Raw genomic sequence first — 25,918 nt, forward strand, 5'->3', positions numbered from 1 at the left:
TTGAGCGGGTTGCAACAATAAGGGGAGTGCCACGGCTTCATCCACACATCTGCCAAACACCTACAAGCTGACCAAGCATTTCCATAAAACAGCCCATTACGGCTGGACAGCTTTCAGTCCCAGTTAAATGTTAGCCGTCACTACAGATCTCTGAATATACATCAACATGTTTAGCGCACACTGTGTTGTGTTGATTGTGATTGTTCTGCAGTAGCGGTTGAGAAGTTTCTGGATTCTTGTTTTACTTTTTTGTGTTGAAAATTTTTAACAGCGGGAATTCATTGCTAGAGATGACTGAAACCTGGAGATATGGATGATACAAGTGCAAAATCTGAGCCTAGCCCGGGGCTACGTCTACACCAATATGTTTTAGTTTTTGCCAGGTTTCCACCTAAGGTGCACACTAATGCAGAGTTTTCAACCCACTAAAACTGAGACTATGGGAAATGCAGCTGGAGCCATTTTAGTTTCCCAAACGTGAGCATTGGAGCCTAGTTAGGTCTTATCAGTCACAACTCATGACTATTCTGACAGTCGTGAATGCAACATGGATAATGACCAAATGTAACACCAGCAGTTTGTTTAATCACTTGGGACACAATCGCATTGTCCAATGTAAGAAGTGCATAACCACCTTCAAAATCTAATGGTTAAAAAAATGCATATGCATATTTAAGAAAAGTTATAAAATTGAAATACAAAATAATAAAGAATAATAAGTAATATAGTATTGTGACCATCTATTAAGACTTAGTGCAACCTACCACTTGGTCTCCCAAACAAAGTTTGTAAATGTTTAGACTAAAAAATATAAAATGACTTTGATAGACTGACAGAAGGTGTGAGGAAATCCAGTGAACACAGTAATAAAAATGTCAGATTTGAACAGTGCATGTGAGAAGAAACCTCAGCTGTCTGTCCTGTATTGACCTGTGCACGTTTTAACCACTACCTAGTACGTTTCAACCTCTCAGCATCCTAATAAGACAGCATTCTCAGCATACCATCTGCAATGAAGTCCTGATGAAGGGAGAGAGTATGGCCGCCTGCCAGCTTCCCTTTCTGCTCTGCAATCTGCCCATGTGATAGGAGGTAGAGTAGGCAGTACTGCAGCCTCCTCCTCTCCCTTGCTCACACACTCACTCACTAACCCCCCAAAAACACTGCATATTCCACTGCAGTTCTTCTACAAACCACGAGTCACCCTCCAGCACCTCCGAGTGACATTGGTATAATGAAAACCCGCGGATATGGAGTGAAAGTACTGGGGATTTGACACAAAGCTTCTCTTTGGGAGAGTATGAGAGATAAAGGGCAAGTGAGCCATAACTGGAAGGGACACTTGATCTTATGGAAGATTCATATAGGCTTAGTCAAACAAGCCCGATAAGACTGACAGACAAGTTCAAGCAAATAGGAGAGACTGTTGGAAGAACAGGTTTCTGCCATCACATGCTGTAATGTTACTGGGTCGTTAAAATGTTTCCATGCTAATATGTCCTGGAGAGTGTTCATCTGCCGGCTGAAATTAGACATGCAGCACAGGCATGAATAAAGCGGCAGCTAGCACTTAACAGTACCTGATGACTCACAGTCACAAGTAAGCAGGTTGAATCACAAGACTACAAACCACATTCAGGTTTTCTCCTCCTTCTCTGCTGTTGTCTATGCTTTCATAGATTCCACAATAAAAGCACCGCAGCAGACCTACCATCCCAGATTTACATCAGATTTATGGAAAGCTATACTCGCATGATTATTAGATTATTACATTTTTCCGCACACTTTGCTAGTGCACATCAGATTCCAGTATCTAAACATAAAGTAAATATTTCATTTATATATTTTTTTGTATTTGTATTTCGCTGCCATATCTTCACACAGAAACCCAACTAAATCTCATTAAACAATAATCAGTTGTCAGGGGTTATATAAATCTGATGACATGGCATCATCTGAAATTTTGTTCATTTTTATTTACAGTAATGTCAGTGGGCCTTTGTCAATGTAATCCAATCACTTAAGGTTTTTGTTTTTTGTGAAACTGCGGCAAACTAAAGAGCAGTGCATTCTGTAAATGATTAACTTCTGGTCATGATATTCTACATCCCTTGATAAGCTCTTCACAAACTGTTTGTGTACACTAAGCGATAACAGTCAACACCCATACCCATTCTAAAACACCAACACTGTGATAAAGTCTTGATGAATTGGGGGTGTTTGCAGGCCAAGCTTTGTAGCGACCCCCGGGTCTCCCAGTATGAACCAACTCAGCGTTTCTCACACACAGGCTCCTCAGGCATGCAGGCCCCTCCAGAGGAGGAGGAATTTCACTCTGTAAGCCTTTTATTCTCTTTTGAGCTGTTTGTCTCCAACCGTCCACCATTCAGTTTGCTCATTCTACTGTTCTCTGCTTAGACCCCTGAAGGAAGACCACGCGGGTGCATGTGTGGTACACTGAACCTCCCTCAGCAGAGGGGCCAGGATAAATTTGAGAAAGTGTTGTCTGCATGCCAGTGGTCTACTTACTTGTAGTGTTGCCTTGCATCTGAATTATACATTTTGAATCCTTGCTTGTCTCCCTGGAGTTGAAGGGCCGAACTCGAACGGCGACTTTTACAGACGCCCCAGACATGTTTGTGGTTTAGGACTCTCTCCCAGTAAGATTCCTTGTATATCCCTCCTAGAGGAAACAGAAAAAGAGATGCTTGCATCTACTTTGCAGAAAAAAGTGGTATTGAATAAATGCTGCAGACTACATTTGTTCTATGCACACTGCCTGAATGTAATTCCGACAAAACGTAAATCAAACACAATGACAATCAACAGCCTCCCTGTTATAAGTAAATCAGCCTACAACAAATATGGCCGACCTATTCTACTGAAGCGCTGTAATATTTTGTAAACAGCAGCCGATCAAAGATTAAACAATCAAATGGAGGCTGCAAAATGATGCATTAAATAAAAAAATACAAAAAAACACAGTCTGTCTGAAATACGCACATAGAAATGAATACATCAATATCACACGCAGTAATTGAGCTGCATAAAGAGTTTAATTTTCTTTTAATAATAACATAACTTTGCAAAATGTTTACAGTCTATATGAGCTATACCTTCCGCGCCCCCGTGACTACATAGGCCAAATATCTCATGTTTTTCCATGTCCTTGCAGTCAGCCATACTTGCTTTAGCATACGCCCATGAAATTCTATCTACCCTATTTGGTGTGGGGCTTTTACAGTGGGGCAGTGAGCTGGGCCTGTCTGTCCAACCGGGTTCACTCTGTGCAAACAAAGAGCTTAAAATCTCGTTTTTAGAAAAAGAAAAATTAAATTCCCCGATTTTACTGTAGGAAGTAGGCTAATCCTCCGCTGCTGTATGTTGTGGAGGACCAGTGCAAGGGAGGAGTTGCATGCTGCTTATTTTTCGCAGCACTAGGCTCGACACATTGTTCCCGGTGTAACCTGAATGGGAGGCTGTGAGGAATTTACCACTAATTGCTAAATGGGTGCAATGTTTCATACCGTACCTACCTGCTGTATTTTTCACAACAAGCTAATGTTAAGCTATGAGACGTTTGATGGCTGTGGCTTCACTGCCTCACGTTACGAGACGGAACTAACTAACCTCCGGTGTTTTAGCGGATTTAACTGTCCAACCACTGCTAAACTACTAATATAATACAGTTTAATTATAATATGGTGCAGTCAAAGAATATTTAATAAAACTGTTAACGGAGCCATCACCGAGTAGCGGTCCAATCGTACAACCACACTTAACAGTGAGCTAATAAGACAGCTGCTCTCAGAATGAATCTGTAATAACAACCTCGTGTAGCATTGACGATATAAATAAGGAAATGAATTCAACAACAACAACATTTAACATTTGTACTCACGTTTGAAGCCTCGCAGCGGGACAACACCAGCACCACAGGACAGTGGCGATAAACTAAACGTTAGCTAAGCGGCGGGCGTCAAGACTGTCTTCTTGTTTTGTTTTTTTTTTTAATCAGAAACTGCGAGCACGAAAACTGTTAGAAAGTCCACCCTCGCGAAAAACACCCATTATAGCGGTATCCTCCCGCCGGATGGAGCTGAGATTGCAACCGGTGAATTTCTGACGAGTTTATTTTTTCCCGTGGAGATAAAAAAGGGAGGACGTCTATCTGCACACAAGCGAAGGGAAGAATTGATAGATTGCCTTGATTTACCGAAGAGATTACGTCAACTCCTTCTCGGTCACGCTGACTGGCGGCGCTACGGGCCAATCAGCGACGACATGCCGATGACTAATGCATCGCAGAGCCAATGGCAGCCTTCGGTGTCGGAACGAGAGGGGGGAGTGGGCGGGGTCTTTCTCTCTCTCTCTCTCCTTTTTTTTTTTTTTTACGACCGTGACGCCACACTGCAGGATTTCTACCCACCGCTCCCCGCACCGCTGTCACCGCAACACCCAGGGTCACCGCAAAGAGCGCCGCCTAGCGACAAATGGAGCGGCGGGTCACATTTCTGGGCTTTTTTATAAAAACGCTACAGTACGTTTACAACCGTATTCTACATTTATCCACAGAAAGTATCCATTTTACTTGCAGATATATAAAATGTATTTTTGAATGGTAGGCCTATTCATTGAATCCTCATCAGAGTGCATTTTGTTCATTTGTACTTGGGCTTGTTGTCATAGGGTTGAACAAATGTTGCTCACATTTTAACCATGACTAAGGGGATTAATCTGTTTTTTCCGAGGTAAACCACTCAGGTTTACCTTTATTATACACCCTTTAAATCTTGCCAGTAAAAATGTGAGAGTTGCCAAAGTCAGTCCATTAGTTTATAACCTTTACAGTAGAATGACTAAGCTTCTGCATTTGGGAAACCACATTTCAGAAAACAGACTGTCTTGTTACAGACTGGAATAAGTTGTCTCTGGAAAAAAGAAAAGGAAGACAAAGATAAATCAGTTTCCATCACTATGTTTGGCTTGAGAAACCCGAGATAAGAGGTTTACCATCCAAGTTCTGATGTGTATGTAATTCTGCTGTTTACTTCTGAGTGATTGCATTGATATTATAGGTGTTTGTAAATGTTTAACCTAGCCTCTGTATTGCTTCATGTTGCCTCTTTACATCAGCATCCTTGATTAAGATTAGTTTTAGACTTTGTATCGTCCGACGGTTTATTCTAGACGTTAGGTCTTCTGATAGTGTCAAATAAACTTAAGAAAAAAGGCCAAACAAAACCACTGAGGCATCAATCTGAGGAAAAAACAGTGACGAGTTGTGAAATAATGTGCATCATCATTTATTTCAGTTCAAAATCCTAGCTTCCAAAACAGGTATGTGGTTAAAGGAAATTATTCCTGTACAGTTAAGGTCAGCAAGGTCAAGTTAGGTACAGTGCCATTTGAAAGAGACCATATTGAGGTGAGATGTCAGTGGCTCTGACGAACAGACTTTGATGGTGTGCTCCTACGATGGTGTTTCTGGTGGTCATGCTACATTCTCTCATGGTCCTTTCACTTCACCTAAAAGAGGGTCGTTTGTCCATGAGGCGCTTAGGAGGTTCTGAACTTGAGGCCATGCACACACAAGAAGTAAAATTCAGTTTAATCCAAGTGAGCAGGGAGAATGAGACTAAAAGGAACAACTGAACATACTGTGTTTTGGTAAACCACTGCTTATCTTCCTACTGTACTCAAAAGGAAGCTAACCTTAGGATTAGTTTACGTTAAGCTACATCCTTAATGATTATTCCCAGTTCTGAACTTCATCTACAAGCACAAACTGTGCATGTGTTAGGACACCAGCATACATTATGTGGACTCAAGTTTATCGTTGTCACAGTCTCTCCATCATAAAAACTAAGGGCTAGCAATTTCATCAGAACCCACCCAGACTTCCCCAAATGTAATGCCCTCCCATCTGCCTAAAATTATTATAAGTCCTCCATAAACCCAACATACACAGAATCACAAAACAAAATGAGAACAGTAAAGGAAGATGATCAGTGAAGTGAAGTGTTTGCACCTTCGCTGATAAACCTGTTGGTGGAAATTTAGTCTTGCAGCATTACAATGCATGGTCTAACTTTTGTTAAATATATGTATATATTTTGATATATATATACACAAACTCATGAGAAAAAACTTAAAAGTCTTAACTTTATTATGTTTCGTTTTTAGAACCATGATAATGGTTTGAGACAAAAAGGGTAAATGCGAATAAAAAAAAGAAAAGAAAAAGAAATCAAATCAGGTCTCCTTTTTTTCCATTTAAAATGTTTTTTTGTTGTCATTGGTAGTAGTGACACTGAATTCAGGCGATTCGGACAGATCCCTTAATGATGGTTAGCATGTGGTCCTTAGATAGGCCGTCCACCCTGTTTCTCTCTCATCCAGGTATGGATCCTCTCCTTCAGCTCAGGGACTGTAGAATTAATGACAGATTGTGAGCAATGACTGAGAAAATTTTTGCAACCAAATAATTGCTTAGACATTTGCACTTGCTCTCGCCAACTCTGATCTGAGCCATTTTACATACAATTACTGGTGAAAAGACAGCCTGACGGGGTTACCTGACTCCAGCATGCTCTCTGTGAGAGGCTGCCTGTTGAAGGGATCAGTGGGGGAGTTGAGCAGGTGGCGTAGGATGATGGATCGGTCCATGATGTTCCCCGAAGGCAGCATCACAGGGTCAGTCATCAGTGTGTCCATCAGAGGATCTGTTATAGAACAGTTACATGTATATTTTACAGAAGATTAAAGTGAAATTCCGGCGTAAGTGTAAACCATGGTCAAACACACCGTAACACCGAGTTAGACCCCCCCTCGAGAGATCAATTTGCCCGACCGCTACATTCACGAGATCCACCAACTTCAGCAAATACCGCAATATCGCCACACACGGCGCTGTCCGGATCCACTGTCTGACCGCAACCAAAACGCCACCATTTGCCCAAAATAATGCTCAGAACTGCACCAAATGTCATCGATAGTACACACAGGGTCCCAGCACGTAGTACGAGTTGTCAAACATCTGCTAGCTTTGCCTGTTTTCTTTAGCAAGGAGATGCAACTCAACTCACCTACTTCTCCTCCGGGAGCCGCTTGTTGGTGAGGAAGCCCTGACGAGTCGATCACCGAGTGCACCGGAGTTCCGCAGCTCAATCAACAATTACCTCATGGAAATACAATCAGAGTTTTTTTTTTTTATATCTTGCATATCACTTTATAACTATTATTATCGAGTGCTGGCCACGATATAGGCGCAAATGAGCATTTTTAAGAGCTGCGGAACTCCGGTGCACTCGGTGATCGACTCGTCAGGGCTTCCTCACGAACGAGCGGCTCCCGGAGGAGAAGTAGGTGAGTTGAGTTGCATCTCCTTGCTAAAGAAAACAGGCAAAGCTAGCAGATGTTTGACAACTCGTACTACGTGCTGGGACCCTGTGTGTACTATTGATGACATTTGGTGCAGTTCTGAGCATTATTTTGGGCAAATGGTGGCGTTTTGGTTGCGGTCAGACAGTGGATCCGGACAGCGCCGTGTGTGGCGATATTGCGGTATTTGCTGAAGTTGGTGGATCTCGTGAATGTAGCGGTCGGGCAAATTGATCTCTCGAGGGGGGGTCTAACTCGGTGTTACGGTGTGTTTGACCATGGTTTACACTTACGCCGGAATTTCACTTTAAGAGGCCAACATTCATAAAAAAAAAAAAATCAACAACCAACTGGCTATTCTAGTTTTATGATTCTGTGCAGCACAGAACTCAAGTTTTAGCATCAAAATCAGTTAATCCCTCTGTGATATTGCATTCACAAGGCCAAAATCTAAATCAGCTCATTCTTGAGTCCTGGTGAACATTTGTGCAGTTAAGAAGTTACATCAGCATTATTGAAATGTTGTGTCCACGAGAATGAAACATGATAACATTATGCCTCAACAGAGGAATAATAAACAAAGAAATACTAAATCAAAATACCCTTTTTCACATGTAAAAGATGTCATTATGGGCCACAGTCCCACCTCTGTAATAAATTATGTTTTATATGACAGCAGTATTACTGCACCTATCAAAACATCAGTAAAGAAAATATCCAATAAATATTCAATGAGGGCATTCAATAAAGTGTGCCCTATATTGAAATGTCACAAGGTTGTTACAGTTGGACTTGTGCATTACAAAAATAAAACCTGGCATGGGAGATTTTAACCACATAGAAAGCTGATACTCCAGTGTCCTGTATGGCACACTCCCATCAACTGTGGTGGGTTGGCTGGCATATGTGGGAATCAAAGGAGGTATGTGGGCCACGTTCTCTTACTAGATTATATTAAGTCTGTGGTTATATGATAGCCCTGCACTAAGCTGTCTATATGACCCCTATGAGCTACAAAATCCCCTGCAAATGTCTGGAATTTAACAGCAACAGAGGCTCTTGAAGATGCTGTCCATCTGCACCGACTGACCTGACTCAGATTCTGTGACTTTGTGGATAAGGCTTAGGTGACAACATAATTATTTATTTATTTATTTTTTAATTTTGACATTGCTGATTTCCATTAAGAAATGTATTTAAAGATGCTGATGACCGAGCGACATGACAGGTCCTCTCATTTTTCCATTGTGGAAATCCAACATGACAGATGATTGTGAATCTCAACACAACATCACTGTCATGTTTTGTTTCTTTGAGGAATTCAGAGATGATCATTTTCCAAACAGGTGTTACAAAAAATGTAAACATTAACAATAGTTGGACAGTTTACCTCTACTAGTTGTAAAAAGATACACAACACACCTTTGAACTCATCGGGTGCATCACTGTAGTCCATTTCAGATTGGGAGTTCTTGGCGACTATTTCTTCCACCTTCTCTGACAGCAGCTTGAATTTCTCAATGGCAATGGAGGACTTGATTCCAGCCTTCCTCATCTTTGAGATCACCTCCTCAAAGAGCTCACGGCTGTATGATCGCTGAACAGACACAAATAAAGAAAAAATCATTAGGGAGCCGCAACAGAAGAATATCTTTGAAATGATGAACTGATGCAAGTATTCACTATTTTCACTGTATGTTATTGTCACATGTAAGATGTAAAACAGTTGCACGTCTTTTTATAGCAAACAAACAAAAGGGGAGAATTAGAAAATTAAATGTTATGCCACTGGAACTGCATCATTAAAAGTATTCTCCCAGAACAAATCACACATTATCAACTGCCTCCGGTCAATACTGTAATGTTACTTTGCTCTTTTTAATTTCAAACCAAAATATCCAATCACGTGGTGCCTAAATAGACACAGTGCCACATGAAGATATAATGTGAATGTAGCAAACTGTTCGTTTAACACAGGGGTGTCAAAGTCATTATAGTTCAGGGGCCGCATTCGGCCTAATTTGATCTCAAGAGGGCCGGAACAGTAAAATGATTGCATTTGCATATTAACCTGTAAATAACAAGAACTCAACATTTTTCCCTTTGTACTTTGTGCAAAGTACATTATTAAGATGTGTACAGTTTATGAGCTATCCTTTTTACAAAAAAATATGAACATTCTGAAATTTAGGGCTGGGCAATATGAACCAAAAGTAATATTGTAATATTTTTTTTAACTGAATGGCAATATAGGATATACATAGGCCTATAGCCTATTTATACTATTTCCATGATGTAATTATGAGTTTCCACCAATTAGCAGCCAGTAGCGGCTTAATATTTTTGTCAGAGGCAAATCCTTAAAAAGGCTGTCAGTTCTAGGTCAAAACCACATGTGGCAAATGACACAGACAATTGTAGGTATTGGGCTGATATTAAATTGTAGCTATAGGAAAAATACATCTCCCTCTCTCTCTCTCGCTCTCTCTCTCTCACACACACACACGCACGCACGCACGCACACACACACGCACGCACACACGCACACACACACACACACACCTGTAGCTGCGCTGTCCCTCTCCTCTCTCTCTGTTCCCCTCCTCTGTTGCTTTGAGCTCCCAGCTGTGCGTGGATACGTACTGTAACTACAGGTTATATGTGGCTTATCACCGGGCCAGTTCTGCCCCCAGGCCGGTTCTGCCCCACCAACCCGACCGGACACGCCGGTTCGGATCGAGAATTTGCGCTAATGAGTCCGGCCACGTCGCGCCGGGGCTTCATCAGCAGGTCGGACCGTGTTGGGTTTTAACTTTCAGGCCCAGTGAGAACTCGAGCCGAGCTGGGCCAAGAGCAGGACTTTAGCGGTGAATGTCGGTGCTGTCCTTACACTACGCAACGAGCCGCTGTTGTTGTGTTGTAGTAGTCAATACGTGAGAGTCGGCGGCTCTGTGTCTCTGTTGTCCGCTGCAACTTGAGGGAGGGGCGGGGGGGAGAGGAGAAGTGGCGCTCACTCAATCTGTGAGGGAGGGGCGGGGGAGTGAGCTCAGCAGACTGCTGAGAGAGGGCCGAAAGAAACGGAACTCCAACATTTGTCCCGCGGGCCGGATTGGACCGCCTGGCGGGCCGGTCCCGGCCCGCGGGCCTTGACTTTGACACCTATGGTTTAACACATGACAACAAACTGGTTGACAGTACTTGGTACCTCACTGCTAGCAGCTTGTATTATTTGGGGAGAAGTGGGTGAAACCTTATTATGTTCGCTGAGCACAATAGAGCTTTCATACTGGTGTCTCCAAGGCAACATGACTGTAACTGTGCAAACCTCAACAGCCTGCAGCCTTATCTCATGACCAGTATTGATAATAACAACCTTCTAAGTAGTCTAAATGCTGTATTTGTGACCAAGTGTGCACTTTGTTCTCATCAGCACCAACCTGGTCGTCTGCAATCGCTTTAGCAAAGCGGGCGCAGTCTAGTTGCAGGTAGATGTCGGTTAGCTGGTCTAAGAGCTTCTTGGGCTCAAAGCCATATTTCTCAGGGTTCTCCACCTTCAGGTCCCGACACTTTGGCCCACAGAGCTGCTGGAGGTTAAAGTTCAGCATGGCAGCTAAACGAGGCCCCAGCTCCTGTGTGAATGAGTTCAAATTAAAATGAATTAACCTAGGACAAAATATCAAATCCAGACAGACAATGTTGCCTTTACATTTACTCTAACTATTGTATAGCTGACAATGCATTTTTCAAGCACAAGTGGGAACATTTTCCAAAATGTCCAGTGGGGGCAGCGACACTCACAGGCCTGAGGAAAGGCTTCTGGACCTGCTTGGTGAGGATGTGAAACATTTCAACCGTCTCAGTGGCCAGGGCCAGATAGGAGCGAGACACCCGCTCATCCTGAGTCAGCTGGGACTGGCGGCTCTGCTGCTGCTCCTGAAAGTTGGCAGGAAAACATTTCAACAACACTAATTCTTCAGTTGCCGTCTGCAAGCCTCACATCTCAGCACAAATAACAATGTGGGGATTTTAGGTGACAAAAGCAGCATTCAGGGTTTTTATAATCACAAATTTATGACCTGTAAACCATGGTCATGGTGGAATTATGACCGGAGGGCTCAGCTTTTGAGTCCTAAGTGCCCACCTCCATGAATGCCTCTCATTCTGTGTGATTAACCCCAGTTTTTAACAGATATGGTGTTTTATTGTCAATGTGCAATAGTTTAATCCTCACAACACTAATTCTGTGGAGCACTGACCCTTGGTAGTTGCTCCCACTGCTCCTTATTCTTCATCTCTTCTTGAACTTCGTGGATGCGCTTGAGGGACTCAAGGCTCTCGTCTAACAAGAAGGTGGTGTCATTAATCAGCATGTTGATGTAGCGCACAAACTGCTTGCCAGAGCTAGAAAGGAGTGAAATCAGAAAAAGATGACAGAGACAGTCAGGTTGGAATTCAAATAAGACAGACTTTTGCCCGAAACCAAATTATGTCATTTTAAACCAAAACAGAAATCAAAAGCAAACTCACTTGAACTCCTCCATGAAGGTGCCATGGTGAGCAATGTTCTGCCAGAGACTTTTGAAGATGGTGCTGATATGGTACCGTATAGTGAACTTATCGTAGAACTCACTGGTGGCGCCAGTGTGCTCAACATCTGACCAAAGGAGAAAGTAAAAAAAAAAACACATAACAAAAAAAGTTTAGGTCAGCTATACAAGGCCTAGAAACAATTTGATTACGTTTTTTCTATGAACAGGACTACAGTATACACAATATACCCACCAGTATAGAACTTCATGAGCGCAGGGACCAGCTGTTTGACGGACAACGGGTGGTTCTCCATCATTTCAGAAAATCGCTGAGTACGAGGCTGTACAGCAGGGTTGGTGACAAACAGCACCTCCACCAACTTGGCGATAAGGTAGGGGTTCCTGATGTAGTTCTGGCTGCAGATGAACACCACCAAGAAGGTGACAATGTCCTGGACACATGGCTCATATAAAACCTGGGGAGAATACCTGGAGCACAGGGCAAAGATGAGGTGATGACAGTGATTAGTCTATGAATCAGTATTAGCTTTGACTTCTGTTTGGATGTAGACACTGATTTCTGAAACTGATCAATCACATATTGTGAATTGACAAAATATTACTGTTGTATATGTATCCCTATCGAGTCTTCACATATGATATATACACGTTATTACTGCGATCCACAAATTATTATTATTAAGACAAGGTTTACTAAAGAGATACATGTGCAAGACTGAACCATGAACTTACTGCACAACAAAAAGCAGAAACTCAGCCACGTCTTCAATGTAGAACTCGGGGAGAGCAGCAAAGCTTTTGGGAATCTCAGGATTCAGTGGCAGAGTAATGCTGCATAAAGGATGAAGAAAAACAAACAGTTACAGACACAGAACACAGAATGACATGTCTACAAAGATTGAAAAGGAAAATCCTTATGGTTTCACATCAGTATCACAACAATGACAAACATGGTCTGTCAGTGGCAGTGAAACTCACTTGGGGTAGGCAGGGTCTACAATGCGGAGAATGAGCTGAATGACTGTGCTGTAGAATTGCAGACATCGACGGAGCAGGTTCTCATCCAGAAGGCCCACGTCAGCACAAGCTTTGGCTCGCACCAGTTTCTGACAGCAGAGAGTCACACATGATGAGGATCAAATCTAAGTAAATATGCTCTGTTGTAGAATCTTGCATGTTTCAGCATTTAAGGATAGTTCAGGGTACAACTACTGTAATGCTCAGCTTCAGAGAACTGAGCGAGGTTTGCAGCTCTCAATCTTGTCTCGAGTGTTCATGGTTTAATCAGTAAATGAAGGGAAGACAGTGGGAGTATCTACAAGGATGTTAAACTGACCTTGAGCTGAGTTTTGCATCGCTTCAGCATCTCTCTGTGTCGACTGGCCAAGGGAGAATCTTTCCATTGGCTTTCACTGTTCTTCAGCTCTTCTACAGTCCTGTTAGGGTAAACACAACAGGGTAAACAAAGACCACCACCAAGTATCTATTAACTAAGCATACTTTGAATACCTGTGTATGTGTGTGTGTGTGTGTACCTGTTCAGTTCACGGATGGCTCGCAACCTGCGGATATAACGCCTGCATCCAGGCAGGATGGACAAATGGTGGGTGTGCAGCGTCAAGAAGAAACACTCAGTGGGGAACTTGGGTTCTGAGAACTTGGTGGGGTCTTCGTCTGTTTAGGTGGACAAATAAAATTCATTATTTCAATTACCAAAATATACATTAATTCATCAATTGTATCGTGTATTTACAGCATGTATAGCTGCTGTGTTGCTGATGACTTTGAATGAAAAGAAAACGAATACAGATACAGTAACAAGGATGATTCATGGGATATTGATTGGATTACAAACACAAATCTGGCATGTTGATGAATCACTAAGATCTGATAAATATGCAAAATGGGTCCTCTATGCAATTAACAGGTTTCTAAAAATGGCAGCAGTTTATGAACCATGCAGTCGATGTGCATTATCGATGTACCAAAGCACAACACACCAATTAGTCACTTTAAAGTTCAAGAACAAAACATTCTTAAAAACAGTCCTCACAGTCATGCATCACTTTATTTTTTATTCATGTCTACTTACGCAGTTCACTTAGCCAGCTCTTCAGCTCCTCCATAGTGGCCTTTAGACGCGTTTCCTCTTGGCTGACAACAAGGCGGCAGCGTGGATGGAAAATGTAATAAGGGTCCACTGTCTCCAGCTTGATCTTCATGCTCAGCTGTTGCAGCACCCATAAAAAGTTGAGCATAAAGCCATCTGTAGACACCAGTTTGTCATCGGTCTGAGAGAAAAGAGAAATTCATGTTCATAAGCCGTGTGAACACCCTGAATGAGAAGTGCAATTTGCCGCCCAGACCAGATGACAGAATAGGTGCACATAATCCTGCAATCTCATTTTTACATTTTAAAATAAATTGAATTCTTAGAATTAAACTATTTTTGTTTGAGCTTCTAGCCTTTACACAAGTTAGGTTAAAATATTTGTTTTTGACACTACTATTTTCCTTAATGTGCAAGCTTGTCAACTGTGAATTACATTTTTTTTTTTCAATGAATAACCTCTAAGACTCACCTGCATCTGAGCTTTCTTCACATTGTAGTTGACTAAAGCTGCCATGTAATTAAGAGCTAACTCGCGTGTCTCTCCATTTAGTAGGATGTTGTGGAGAACTTTGAACAGGTCGCCCTGGAAAAGATGACACGTCGTTTAAGCAGATTGTTCTGCACACATAATGGATACAGTGTGTATTAAATAAAAAAAAACACTGAAGATGAGACTCACCCTTGCTGACTCCAGGTAGTGCTGCAATGACTGGCTGACGACTCGCGTGTTCTCGATGGTGATGGCTGGGCCCGAGAAATACTTGTCTCCTACTTTGGTCTAAAGGAGAAGAGGGAAAACTGACACATTAAAACATGCACAACAAACAAACAAACAAACTCTATTGCTGCAGTATAAGTGAATTGAGGCTGCTCGCCATTTTCAGACACTTCATGTGAGTTACAATTAGTACACTAATGGTGCCAGATTGTAGCCAATTAGCAGCTACTTGTTTGACTGGATAGACAACTCACATCATCCTCAGCGAACACAGAAAGGCTGAAGAAGGCTCCCAGGTAGGACAGTCTCTGGACCTCTCTGCCACAACCAGGGCTCAGAGGTTTGGGACACCATAGAGGCAGTGACGTTACCTGCACAGAGAAACAATGATGATGACACATATTAGATAATACAGTGAAGAAATTCTTCACAGTTTCCAATCAATCTTTAACAGTTTTTTTTGAACAAGCAGTGCTATTTTCCATCTTAACACCAGCAACATGGATTATAATGAACCATAGCTATATTCCTACCTGCTAATTCAGTTTAACCCATCAAGAGAAGCTACATATCTAAATGTGGGTTGACGTACATATGCTAAAATTATGCTATTAGCACATTCACCCATTACTGGGAATGTGAAAAAACAAAACTGTTAACTGAATTTAAAGTAAAAGAAATCTGCTCTCAAAGATCATTATGTTGTCAGTTATAACCCAGTGCTTTTCAAGTCGCAGGTGATTTTGTCTCGTCTTTATACTGAATACTGAATGTGGAGCAGAAAGAACTCTTGCTGTCATGAATAAAACAAGCAGGACAAATTTAATGTGCTGACGTCACCTGGGCATGTTGGCATGAGGAAGGCATAGACCGAAAAGATGACTGAGAAACTCACAAATACAATTAATGTCTCAGGGAAAATACTGGAAAATGTTTGGTGACAAATTAGTCATGACCTGAATAATTTGAGCCTTGAGGGACATAATGATGGACACTTAAATGCCATGATGTTGATTTATCTATCCAACTGTATACTCACCAAACTGCACACTGGGTGAGTCTTTCCAAACTTGATTTCACAAAGTTCGGCTAATGCCTGTAAAAAAAACAAACAAAAAAAGACATTAATCTTATGACATATATTCTCAATAAAATGCAAAGTTTGAGATTAATTGATTATTTAAGATAAATCTTGTTACGTCTGTGATAAAATAAAATAAAAACTAAAAAAAGAACTAGAACCAACTTGTTCCACAACATGTTTTAAACAATGCTCAACAAAATTTACTCTTGTTAAAAAAAGTTACCTGATTTAAAGCCATGGCTGATGGCACTTATACTACACATATGGAGCTGTCCATCAAACGGCTAGAAGCTCATTACGCTCTGCTGTACTGTACTTCCCCTGTAACTAACGACAACCTCGTGTCCTGTTTGGTACTACAGAATAAATCGACATCTCCTTACCATAAGAGGGAATTTAAAGTTGTCGCTGTCAAAAGAACACTCTTTCACTGCAAGAGCCAGCCCATGGAGGATGGGAATGAAGATCTGAATAATGAAAAGAAAGATAAAGCAGTGAAAGTTGACATGTTTATTAACAGTGTTATACCAACTTTGGAAATTCTAAAGGATTGCCTTATTGCAAATGTGTTTTAAAATGACCAAGAAAAGCAAATTATCACACAAACTACAGTCATGTAAGATATTGCCTCACAATAATCAGAATAAATGAAAGAACACATTGCTCCTGTGTGAGTGTGCTCTGTGTTTCTGCCCGACCCACTTTATGCTGCAATAGTTTTCAGCTTACAAAAGTAACCCTAAATTGGGTATACAGTACGTATCAAAAATGGATGGGGCTGCATCCCACCTGTCTGAACACTTCTTCCTCCAGGTGGGTAATGCGCACCAGCTCCTGAATAAAGCCGTATGGAAGGTTCCGACACAGCATATAGGGAACCAGCAGAGACTGCTGGAGAGGGCTTCTACATGTAGAAAGGGGAGACAAAAGGCACCGTGGTGAAAATAAATAGATAAATAAATAAATAAATAAATGTATTTGAAGCAAGGTGAAAGAGTAGTTGCTATGGTGACTCAGACTCTGAACTAAAGAAAAGGAACAGAATGTACAAAAAGATAATGACGGACAAAGCCCAAAGATTGTCACAGTGTGCTGCTGGCTTGCTTACCGAGGCTGTGTCAGAGTGCCTTGGAGGACCAGGGCAACGTGAGAAATACACTGAGAGCGAATGTTGCTGAGAAGCTGGCTGACATTTGGTTGGCTGCACATCTGAGGGAGAAACAGAGAGGAGAGGAGAGGAGAAGAGAAGAGAGGAGAGGAGAGAGAACGGTTATAGGAGTGATAAAAATGTACGTTGACAATTCAAAACAATCTCTCTTGACACTGTTGAATCAAGGTTCTTTGATGAGAAAAACTACTTCTCATTTACAGACCCCACTGGCCTACAGCTAGTCCCTGAAGTACAGATTGTTCCTCTGTCCTCAGAACATTGCGTCAACAATTCAGACATGGTGAATAAGGCACAAAGAACATGAAATAGAGGTCATTGTTATCCTAAGGGTTATCGGGCTAAAAAATCTCTCACAGTGTTAATGCATCTACAGAATCTTGTAAAAAACAACATTTTCTAAACAAAAACTGAATCAGACATCTTGCAGACAACAAGCTACCTTGGGAGCTTTCCTCTCCTCCATACCAACACTGTCAAAACGCTCAATGAGGTAGTTCAGCATCTCTGTCTCTTTGCATGGTTCAATGGTGAAGCGGTCGCTGGCTGAATCGCAGGACATCCCCCCTCCACATGCACCAAGACTAAAAGCAGGAAGGTAAACACAGAAACAGGGACAGAGGGGTGCCATTTCAGTCAAAGAAAACATCACGGCACAGAGAGATGTATCGTTAGCATTATATATTTTCATGACTGCATGGTTAACAAGCACAAACCCATTCTCAAGGGCCCTGAAAGAAACAAACTATTAAGGCATTAGTGACAGCATTTCACAATCTCAGTACTAGGCTCTTGAAAAGGGGGTAAAAAAAAAATCATATTGTATCAAATCAAGTCTTTGAAGCCAATATTATGATTGAGCTTGTCGCATTTAACTGTGGTGGCACAAGTTTAAATTGCTGTTAGTGATCAGCTGTAACAGCAAAACCTGTATGTGAGCTGCTTCAAGGCATAATAAACCATACAAACAGATAATAAACATTTGTTATTTGTCCATTGGACACAGGCAATGTAGGAATCATCACCACTACACTGAGTTAAAACAACACAACAAGTTATAGTAAGAAATAACTTTGATATCGATTGAACTTTATTCATGCCAGGCCATTTTGCTTCATCTAAACACTTAGGTGGCGGTAGAAATGTCCACAGTAGGAGTTGGAAAAAAGAGCTTCATGCTGTACTAAATGGGGAAACTTTCTCCTCAAGATAATATCTCATAAAATCTCTGTATCCTGCAGCATTTTACAACACATTTTCACTTTAATCGTCATCTACTAACTGAGACTACACTTACTACTTAGCAAGAGTTATAGTTAATGGATTTTACGTCCGAACCTCTGATAACCAAAACAAGTAACGCACTCTCAAAGATGGCTCGACCTCCATCAGTTTAACTCTCACCACTCTTCCCTGGTGTGCTTGTGCACTGTTAGTCATAAGCCTCCTGGGCCCCATTGTAACATGCAGTGGGTCCATCACTGAGCAAGCACACACACATTAGCCCACACCGTGCAGCGGTGTACCTGGACCCAAACTGAACCCGTGCAAAATCCTCCTCCTCCTCAGAATCTTCATCACTGCTGGCCTGTGACATGTCAGATAGGGCAAAGAACAGGAGGGACAAGGGGCTAACATGACGAGGAAAAGATGGGAGCGAGGGAAAGAATGGAAGAAAAGAGGATGTTGTGCAAGCACGTAGAAGCAGAAGGGCAGTGAAAAAACATGAAGACAAATGTGGAATGGCAACAAGTCACAGGAAAAGAAGACAGGAGAGAGGGGGCACTAAGGAGAGGATGCTGGAGAGTTGCATGCTTGCTTGAAAACTACTTCCTGTGCTGCCTGTTAAATATTTAATACCATTTTGTAGCTTTCATACAATGCCAGAGCATTTGTTCAACTCATGACCAAACTGTGTCACAATCTCTCATACAATATGTCCAGTGCAAGTCAATGCCAAGAGACGTGAGGCCCATATCATTTGCTTGCGAATTTTAAAGCAGTGCAGGATATTTTAAACATGCTTCTAAAATAACATCTGAGATGAGTTATATGCAAACGGGTTAGATGTTTTAATATTATACATGTTAGAAATAGCAGGGCTCCAGACTAACTTTGTTTTACTAGGAGCACAGTGGCCCCTAACTTAAAAAATTTGGAGCGCAAGCAGAAAATTTCAGGGTGCGCACTGTAAATGCAAATATTCACATTTCCTTTTCATTCATGATCCTCACATACAGTGAACTGACACCTGTAATGGCAGATACCAGATTCTGTGTCACCTCTTCCACATTTTACAAGTGTTAAACAACATAAACAGCAAATTTACTGGTTGCACGTGCACAAGACAAGTAGATGAAAAATCTACTTGCACTGTCTCAAATTCTAGAGGCAAAATGCCTCCATTTAGGGGCAGCCTGGAGCCCTGAATAGGCTGTATTAATACTGTAAAACAAGAACTTGGAAATGCCTGGACAGCCCATATATTGATGTTTTGTTATATTTGAAATAATAAGGAATAGAAGTGTTTATTTATATACTTTTAATTCTTTATATTTTTTTAACAGGCTGCATTCTGTATATATTCCTTTTTAAAAACTGCTGCTGATTTCTCTTAACTGATAATTCTACACATAGAAAAGTTAAAATATCTGGTTGTTCATCGGGTTTCAGATGAGCACTCTGTTATTCGATTGATACAAAGACCGATGACAAATGGCTAAAACCTAATACAAGAAACCATATCTGCACCGGAGGGAAACCAGCCAAAGATTTAGTTGAAGGTCTCTCATGGGTCACAAAAAGTTAAGGTTTTAGTAAGTTTACTTGTATGTTCAACACACACTGTCACGCAAAATGCAGATAAGATACCTAGACGGTGGGATCCTGGAACCAAAAGAGGTCTGCTGGGTATACGATCTGGGAGAAGGGGGCACCGTGGCAGGGGGAGTGGAGGAGGGTAGATTGCGAGCCCTAGGTGAGCTCAAGGAGAAGGGCTGGGGGCTGGGTGGTGGCATGGGAACTGGGGTGTTGGGAGGAACAGAGGGCCCTGCAGGGTTAGGAGAGGGTCCAAAGAAACTAAATCCTCTTTGACCAGAGCTAGATGGAGAGGGGGCTCCCCAGGAAGAGGTGACAGAGTAAGGCCGATAGCGCTGGGAGATGGGCATGGGGGCAGATGGAGGGTTGAGGGAGTGTCTTGGAGTAGTAGTAACTGGTGGGCTGGGTGGAACAATGAATTGAGGGGTAGAGGGTGTAGAGGGTGTAGAAGGTACAGAGGATGTAGTAGGGTTGGGAAGAGATGGAGAAGTCCTCTTGGCTGACTCCAAAGCCATTGGGTGAGGACTACCACACCCATACAGACTGTGGACAACATTGATAAGATGATCATTGGCAAGAATTATCAGGCAGTAATGTCTTAAAAAACAGGGGGGAGGGGGATCAAAGCAAAATCAGAATTACAGGGGAAAAAACACTCATGGAAGTTTCCAGCTTTTACACATTTTCCCAGACAAGTCTAGATGACAACCAATCCAGAGCCCCGATATGTCTCTGGGAGTCTTGGTGGATTATATAAGTCAAGGTACTTGCCTGGACAGAGAGCTGGCTCCAAAAGAGCCTGCACTGGGGCCCATGGGGCTCCCACCTAGGCTGGAGGGCTGCACCAGCGTCAGACGGTGGTCGGGAGATTTGGCTGCTGCAATTGGCTGAGAGGTGGCGGTCAAGCTGGCGAAAGGGTTGTGGACACGTGACTGGGTGGACATCATTAAAACTTCCATCAGGATCTGGCCAATCAGGTCTTTGAAGTCAGAGTATGCTAGAGGGGGGGGGAAATATCGAATGAATATCTTGAGTTTTTAAACAAAAGAGACAGTCATTCAGTCCTGGGTATGGTGATGGTGGTTCAGTCACATACCATCTTTAGGGCTCTGGTGGAACTCTGCAGCCAGTGAAGGGAGAAAGATGACATCTCTGTCCTGCTCCTTCCACGATACGCGGAGGATCTTACAAATGAGCTGCAAAGCCTGTTCTTCAGAGACATCTGAGTTCGCAGAGGTTTCCTGGGGTAGCAGAAGAGACAACAGCGAAGGTTTGATCGCACTCTGGAGCCATTTACAGTGTAAATGTCAAAAGGACTTGCATTACTTTGATTCTCATGATACTCATTATCTTGTGATCTCTGACTATAAAGAGACTAGATGGCTGAAATAAAAGAAAGTGAAACGAATAGCACCTGTGGAAAGTCCCTAGTTAAGTTCCCGTAAACACCCAACATTCCTTTTATGTTTACTCATGTCAAAACCCACCTTATCTCAAGATGGACATGGTCAAGTTTTTACACAATAATAGCCTCTTGTTTGAGCAACATTCTCTGCTGCCATTTACCTTTTCAGTCAAGTTCCTCTTCTCCCTGCGATCACTGTCCTCCACCTCCATGTTCTCTATCCCTGAGTCCACATCCACCTGGGACATGCTGGAATAAAACAGAGATACAGTGGTCATTAAGTCTCTTCATCCTTAAGAAGACTATGCAAACACTCAAACCTCAGTGGCCCATGTGAAGTGTCATTATCTCACAACTACACTACTGCGCCCTCCTTACAAAAAACATCTTTTATTAATGTCTGTATCAATCAAGAGAATAATATCACTGAAGCAACCTCAAAAAGGAACAAGTCACCATTGTTATAGCTTTTCTCAAAAGTAACTTGTGATCATCACTGCATTTCTGTCATCGTTTGTGATGTTTGTGAAGTCTTGCGTTATTCTTTTTTGGTCTGACACATAAAAATCTGTCACAACTGGAACCTACTGTAACTGATATAATTGAAGTTGAGCAGAGTCTCTGTTCTTCATTTTGGAGATGTTTTAGCAGCCTGCCCACAAGAGATGTTTTGGAGCTCAAAGTAAATTGTATCGGTGTCCTTTTACATTGTCATTCATGGAGCTTACAGCCTTTGACTGAGACCACACAATAAGGTATTGGAAAACCCCTTACCTCTTTTCACAGGAGGCAGTGTCAATGTCCATGCTCTGTGACCGGGACAAACTCTGGGACTGAGTCTCAAGGCTGTTGGAGGGGGAGCTGGAGAGGGAACTGACACCCTCGCTGCTCTGACTACCATATGCCACCCCTGCAAAAAGCAAAACACCACAACTGAGCACCTTTAAGCACAAAATAAAATCTAATTAAATGTGTCATATTTTGATTCAAGTCTGAAACAACATTTCTTGGTTCATAAACAACTGTCATATTTCAGATTACCTAAAAACCTTATGGCTCATACATATTTTTGTGGTTTCTTATGCTGTTGGATTTTAGCCTGCCATACCTTTCCTTTTTACATTCATTGTACTATGATGCCTTAGATTTATTCTTTGGTTAATACAGTTTTACATTTTAATAATATACTTAACTGTTTACAAGAACCCGACCTTAAATGTAGATGAGACACAATACAGCAGCTATTTTAAGTTTTAGATTTTTTTAGAGTTGATTATGAAAGAAGGCATTACTTGGTCACAACGGGCAGCTAAAGGCTTAGATTGGTATTTTTAAGACCAACATGGGGTGCCACAACATTATAAGTCCTAATTACTGAAAACACTGAGAGAGAAAGCTGATTAACAGTCAGCACTGTACTGTCGAAAGAGCTGCAATTAACAACTCTCTACTGGATCCACAACAATTATATCATTATTAACTGTAGAGTCAAATAAACACAGTGTACCCCCATTGTGTCACTTAAAACATTTCCAACAGATATACATTGGTATATAGTGGAGGCTTATGCAACAGATGAAGAATATCCAATTTGAACTGGTTATGAAAAAACATAGCAGTGGCCCTGAAAAGGCCATTCTGTATAAAGCCACCACCACATCTATGCATTGCATACCAACAAACAATGCCAGGAAAATGTCAGTGCATCCATAAATGGCTAGAGCATCTTCTAGAGCAATGCATGGGTGAAAAGATCAATTCTCACTTTGTACAGCCAGGCCTACATGTAGTATCACACAGGGACGGTGTATTCACAACAATCTGCTGATGTTATTCAGGATGTACAACTGGTTCTTGCTGCTATAATATCAACATCACAAATGTAAACGGTCCATTTCAGTATTGTGCACAGAGTCAAACAGGTGGCAACCATGACTGTTTACATACCAAGTTTCAAAGAGGACATGTTACATAGTTTTCATAGGATAGGACGTTAGGCTTAGACTTGACATCAGACAGGCAAACCTAAATAAATCCTGAGCCAGCGTTACCATCAAACCTGAGATACAAGATTTAACCTTAACTATTGTTTGTAATAACATTAATAAGATATTGGACAGACTTCCCAAAACCTGCAGATCTTATTCGGTTCTTCTTACCAGAGGTGCCCATAGGGGATGTGGCAGGGGTACCACTGTGGACATTGAGCCCCAATGATTGGGAGGCAGCTGGTGGCAGGGGCTGGGGTGTGGCACCTGAGGGTCCATGGAGGGGTCCAGGTGGAGTCTCTCTCTGTGGGGATGTCAAAGGTGTGCTGAGAGGGGTGCTGGGCTGTGAGGTCGGTCCCCCGGCCAGTCGAGCCAATCGCCTTCTGCGAATCTTGAATTAAAGGATCAGCAGATTAAGATATTTCCTCAAAGTACATATTATGGGCTTATAAACATTTATGATTTAATGACTGTGTTTTGTTTTATTGCAGGACAAATGATATCAAGAAATACAAGGTGATACTAACAGTTCCATTATTTGATAATTAGCCCTACACAAAAGGCCCGTTATTAAAACACTGATCGTTTTTCAGCTTTTGGAGTAATGTATTAATACATTTACAAGACCTCGATGCCCAAATGAACAAATACAACACAACCTACTGAAGTAACAAAGTCTGATTTGAGCTCTGATCGTCTCAACTCAGCTGACGAGCCTACGAACTATTGCTAATCAAATGCATACTCCGTTGCGAGTTGCTAAATGCACCTAAAAGGTTTCAAATAGAGTGAACTCTACAGATCTTGTGTATGGTTCAAGGGGAGCAGCTCAGTGACCGCATAGTCGGCCCACAGTTTATTACACAATGGTGGCCCGGTGTGCGTGTGTGTGTGTATGTGTGTGTTTTATGCTGAGTCGTCTCACAGGCTAATTTTTGACTGTTAGCAAAACAACGTTAGCAGCTGTCAGCTAGCTTACCGCAAGAAAATATACCGAACCAACCTAACAGTCAAAATGTAACACAACCTGTCTAAATAAAGGAGAAAACGTCTAACGTTAACAAACGAAACAGAGTCAATATAGTATGATATGTGAACGGTTGACTAAGAAAACGATGTTAATTACTGGAGCCAGCTTGTGCACAGCGTCCAGTATCACGTTAGCTAGTTAGCATTTAGCTCCGCCGGCTAAATTACGTTAGCGTACTTGCAACGGTGACACAAACATCCACATCCACAGTTTACAAGCCCATTCACTCTGTTACACTTACTGACTATCGTAAATAAACACCTCGCGAGTTGCGTTGACTACAGGCAGTTGTGAGTGTTACGGTGTTGAGAGTAAACGGTGTATTTTCATCGCGGATACGTTTCTTCAATTTAGAGTGTGATAGCCTCTGGGCTAGCAAGGGAGCTAGTAGCATTTCCATTTGACTTTAAGTCGGACGGAAAGGAAAACCTTCGTGGATCTAACTGTACATTGTTACACGAGTAAAAACAGAGCGGCTTCTAACTAAGACACCTTATTTTGTCACCTTACCTCATCTGCGCTCAATTCCTCCATCGTTGCTAAGTTAGCCTGGCTATTTGACTTCCAACTGCTTTTCTGTGTGCCAGCCAGAGCCAGCTAGCTAGCCAATACTTGAACTAAATATGCATAGTCTAACTCGTTCAACGAATATGTGTCACTGTTGATTGTCTTCGGGATAAAAACTAGGACACTGGTATACGGAGGGTGACAGGATACAGTTCCTCCGAAAAGTCTCTCGTTGGCTAGTTTTCTACCAAGAATGAAACAAAAAGAAAAGTAGCTAGCTATTATACGTCAAAATACAACAGCGGCCATTTTGGTTCTACACTACGTCACGTGACTTATGAGCCCGAAGAGGGCTCCACTATTGTTGCACATAATACATTGAATATATCACCTGAAATAATATGCGCAGTTACTTTAATTAATCTAATTTTTTTTACAGTGACTATGGACTTCCATCCAGCTAGCTGAACTAAAATAAACAGTTTCAAGCTGCTGTTTATTTTGTTTCAACACAATAAACAACACATCCTGTGGTTATTTATTAAACCCAGTGTGCATGAGCAGTCAGTGGGGCACAAGGTCAGAACAAGAGGTTGTGTCGTCCTGTCATATTACAGGGAGGTAAGTGTGTCAGACGAGGCACAAGTTGCAAAAAATTGTAGCTTAGCTGCTGTACAGTAGCCTATGCCATTTCATTACTATAACATTATTCATTGCAGTCCATACCTTTGATCATCATCTGTGGAATTAATGATTACACAGATTATATATTTATAAATTTGAGAACCCAATACATTACAATCAGAAAAATAAGTTTGTATATTTTTCTAAAGATAGAATGATAAAATAAAAAAGTGCCACTTCAGACTTCTTTCAAAACCAATTTTATTATATAATATTCACATAAAACACCTCACTTACTACAGTGCATTGGGTGGAGATGCATTTGAGAGAGGTTTTTTTTGTTTTGTTTTGTTTTTTTTACATTTAGGTCAACCAATGTTAGACAGAAAGAAAGCCTAAAAGTTGTGTTACAGGACAAAAGAGAAACAAAAGGTTATCATCAAATAGATCCTGTTTTGACAAGCTTTTTTCAGCCAGCTGAAAAAGCAATATGCTTGTGGCTGAGTCAAGCACCTGAAACTACAGACCAAA

The 25,918-nt window shown here is 41.7% G+C and overlaps 2 protein-coding genes across 52 annotated transcripts in view; both read right to left on the reverse strand.

The window, feature by feature from the left end:
* The window catches only part of kif1b (kinesin family member 1B), a 57,751-nt gene extending 53,566 nt beyond the window's left edge, over window positions 1–4,185 (reverse strand). For all 50 annotated transcript variants that reach the window (XM_085781741.1, XM_085781735.1, XM_085781734.1 and 47 more), the window contains exons 1-2: window positions 3,902–4,185; window positions 2,530–2,683 (exon numbers count right to left, since the gene is read on the reverse strand). In XM_085781741.1, coding sequence (XP_085637867.1) covers window positions 2,530–2,635 — 106 coding nt within the window. In that variant the 5' untranslated portion in view covers window positions 2,636–2,683; window positions 3,902–4,185. The remainder of the gene's footprint in view (window positions 1–2,529; window positions 2,684–3,901) is intronic.
* A 1,105-nt stretch (window positions 4,186–5,290) lies between these two features.
* Window positions 5,291–25,081, reverse strand: ube4b (ubiquitination factor E4B, UFD2 homolog (S. cerevisiae)). Of its 2 annotated transcripts, XM_085781742.1 has the most exons (29): window positions 24,767–25,081; window positions 23,398–23,617; window positions 22,013–22,148; window positions 21,400–21,487; window positions 20,930–21,074; window positions 20,605–20,830; window positions 19,888–20,376; window positions 18,543–18,647; window positions 17,459–17,600; window positions 16,957–17,057; window positions 16,638–16,752; window positions 16,232–16,315; window positions 15,804–15,860; window positions 15,019–15,135; window positions 14,726–14,824; window positions 14,516–14,629; window positions 14,026–14,224; window positions 13,469–13,607; window positions 13,270–13,369; window positions 12,912–13,039; window positions 12,666–12,764; window positions 12,166–12,401; window positions 11,911–12,037; window positions 11,640–11,784; window positions 11,182–11,316; window positions 10,821–11,012; window positions 8,806–8,980; window positions 6,579–6,725; window positions 5,291–6,430 (listed from the first exon to the last, which is right to left on the reverse strand). In XM_085781742.1, exons 1-29 carry the CDS (start codon window positions 24,788–24,790, stop codon window positions 6,366–6,368), a joined length of 4,149 nt encoding a protein of 1,382 aa, XP_085637868.1. In that variant the 5' UTR covers window positions 24,791–25,081; the 3' UTR covers window positions 5,291–6,365. The 2 variants fall into 2 exon arrangements, with proteins under 2 accessions (XP_085637868.1, XP_085637869.1); XM_085781743.1 differs by lacking the exons at window positions 18,543–18,647; window positions 19,888–20,376.
* Window positions 25,082–25,918: the final 837 nt, after the last annotated feature.

The sequence above is a fragment of the Trachurus japonicus genome, chromosome 7, assembly GCF_045865225.1.
Source record: "Trachurus japonicus isolate A0001 chromosome 7, Traja_1.0".
NCBI classification, from domain to species: Eukaryota; Metazoa; Chordata; class Actinopteri; order Carangiformes; family Carangidae; genus Trachurus; species Trachurus japonicus.

Bases quoted from the DNA above. Each gene is read 5' to 3' on its own strand.
- ube4b (XM_085781742.1), bottom strand. From the start codon at position 24,790: ATGGAGGAATTGAGCGCAGATGAG. The intron at 21,488-22,012 runs GTAAGGGGTTTT...GTTTTATTCCAG, and splicing joins ACTGCCTCCTGTGAAAAGAG to CATGTCCCAGGTGGATGTGG. The intron at 20,831-20,929 runs GTATGTGACTGA...CCCCCCCTCTAG, and splicing joins CCACCAGAGCCCTAAAGATG to CATACTCTGACTTCAAAGAC.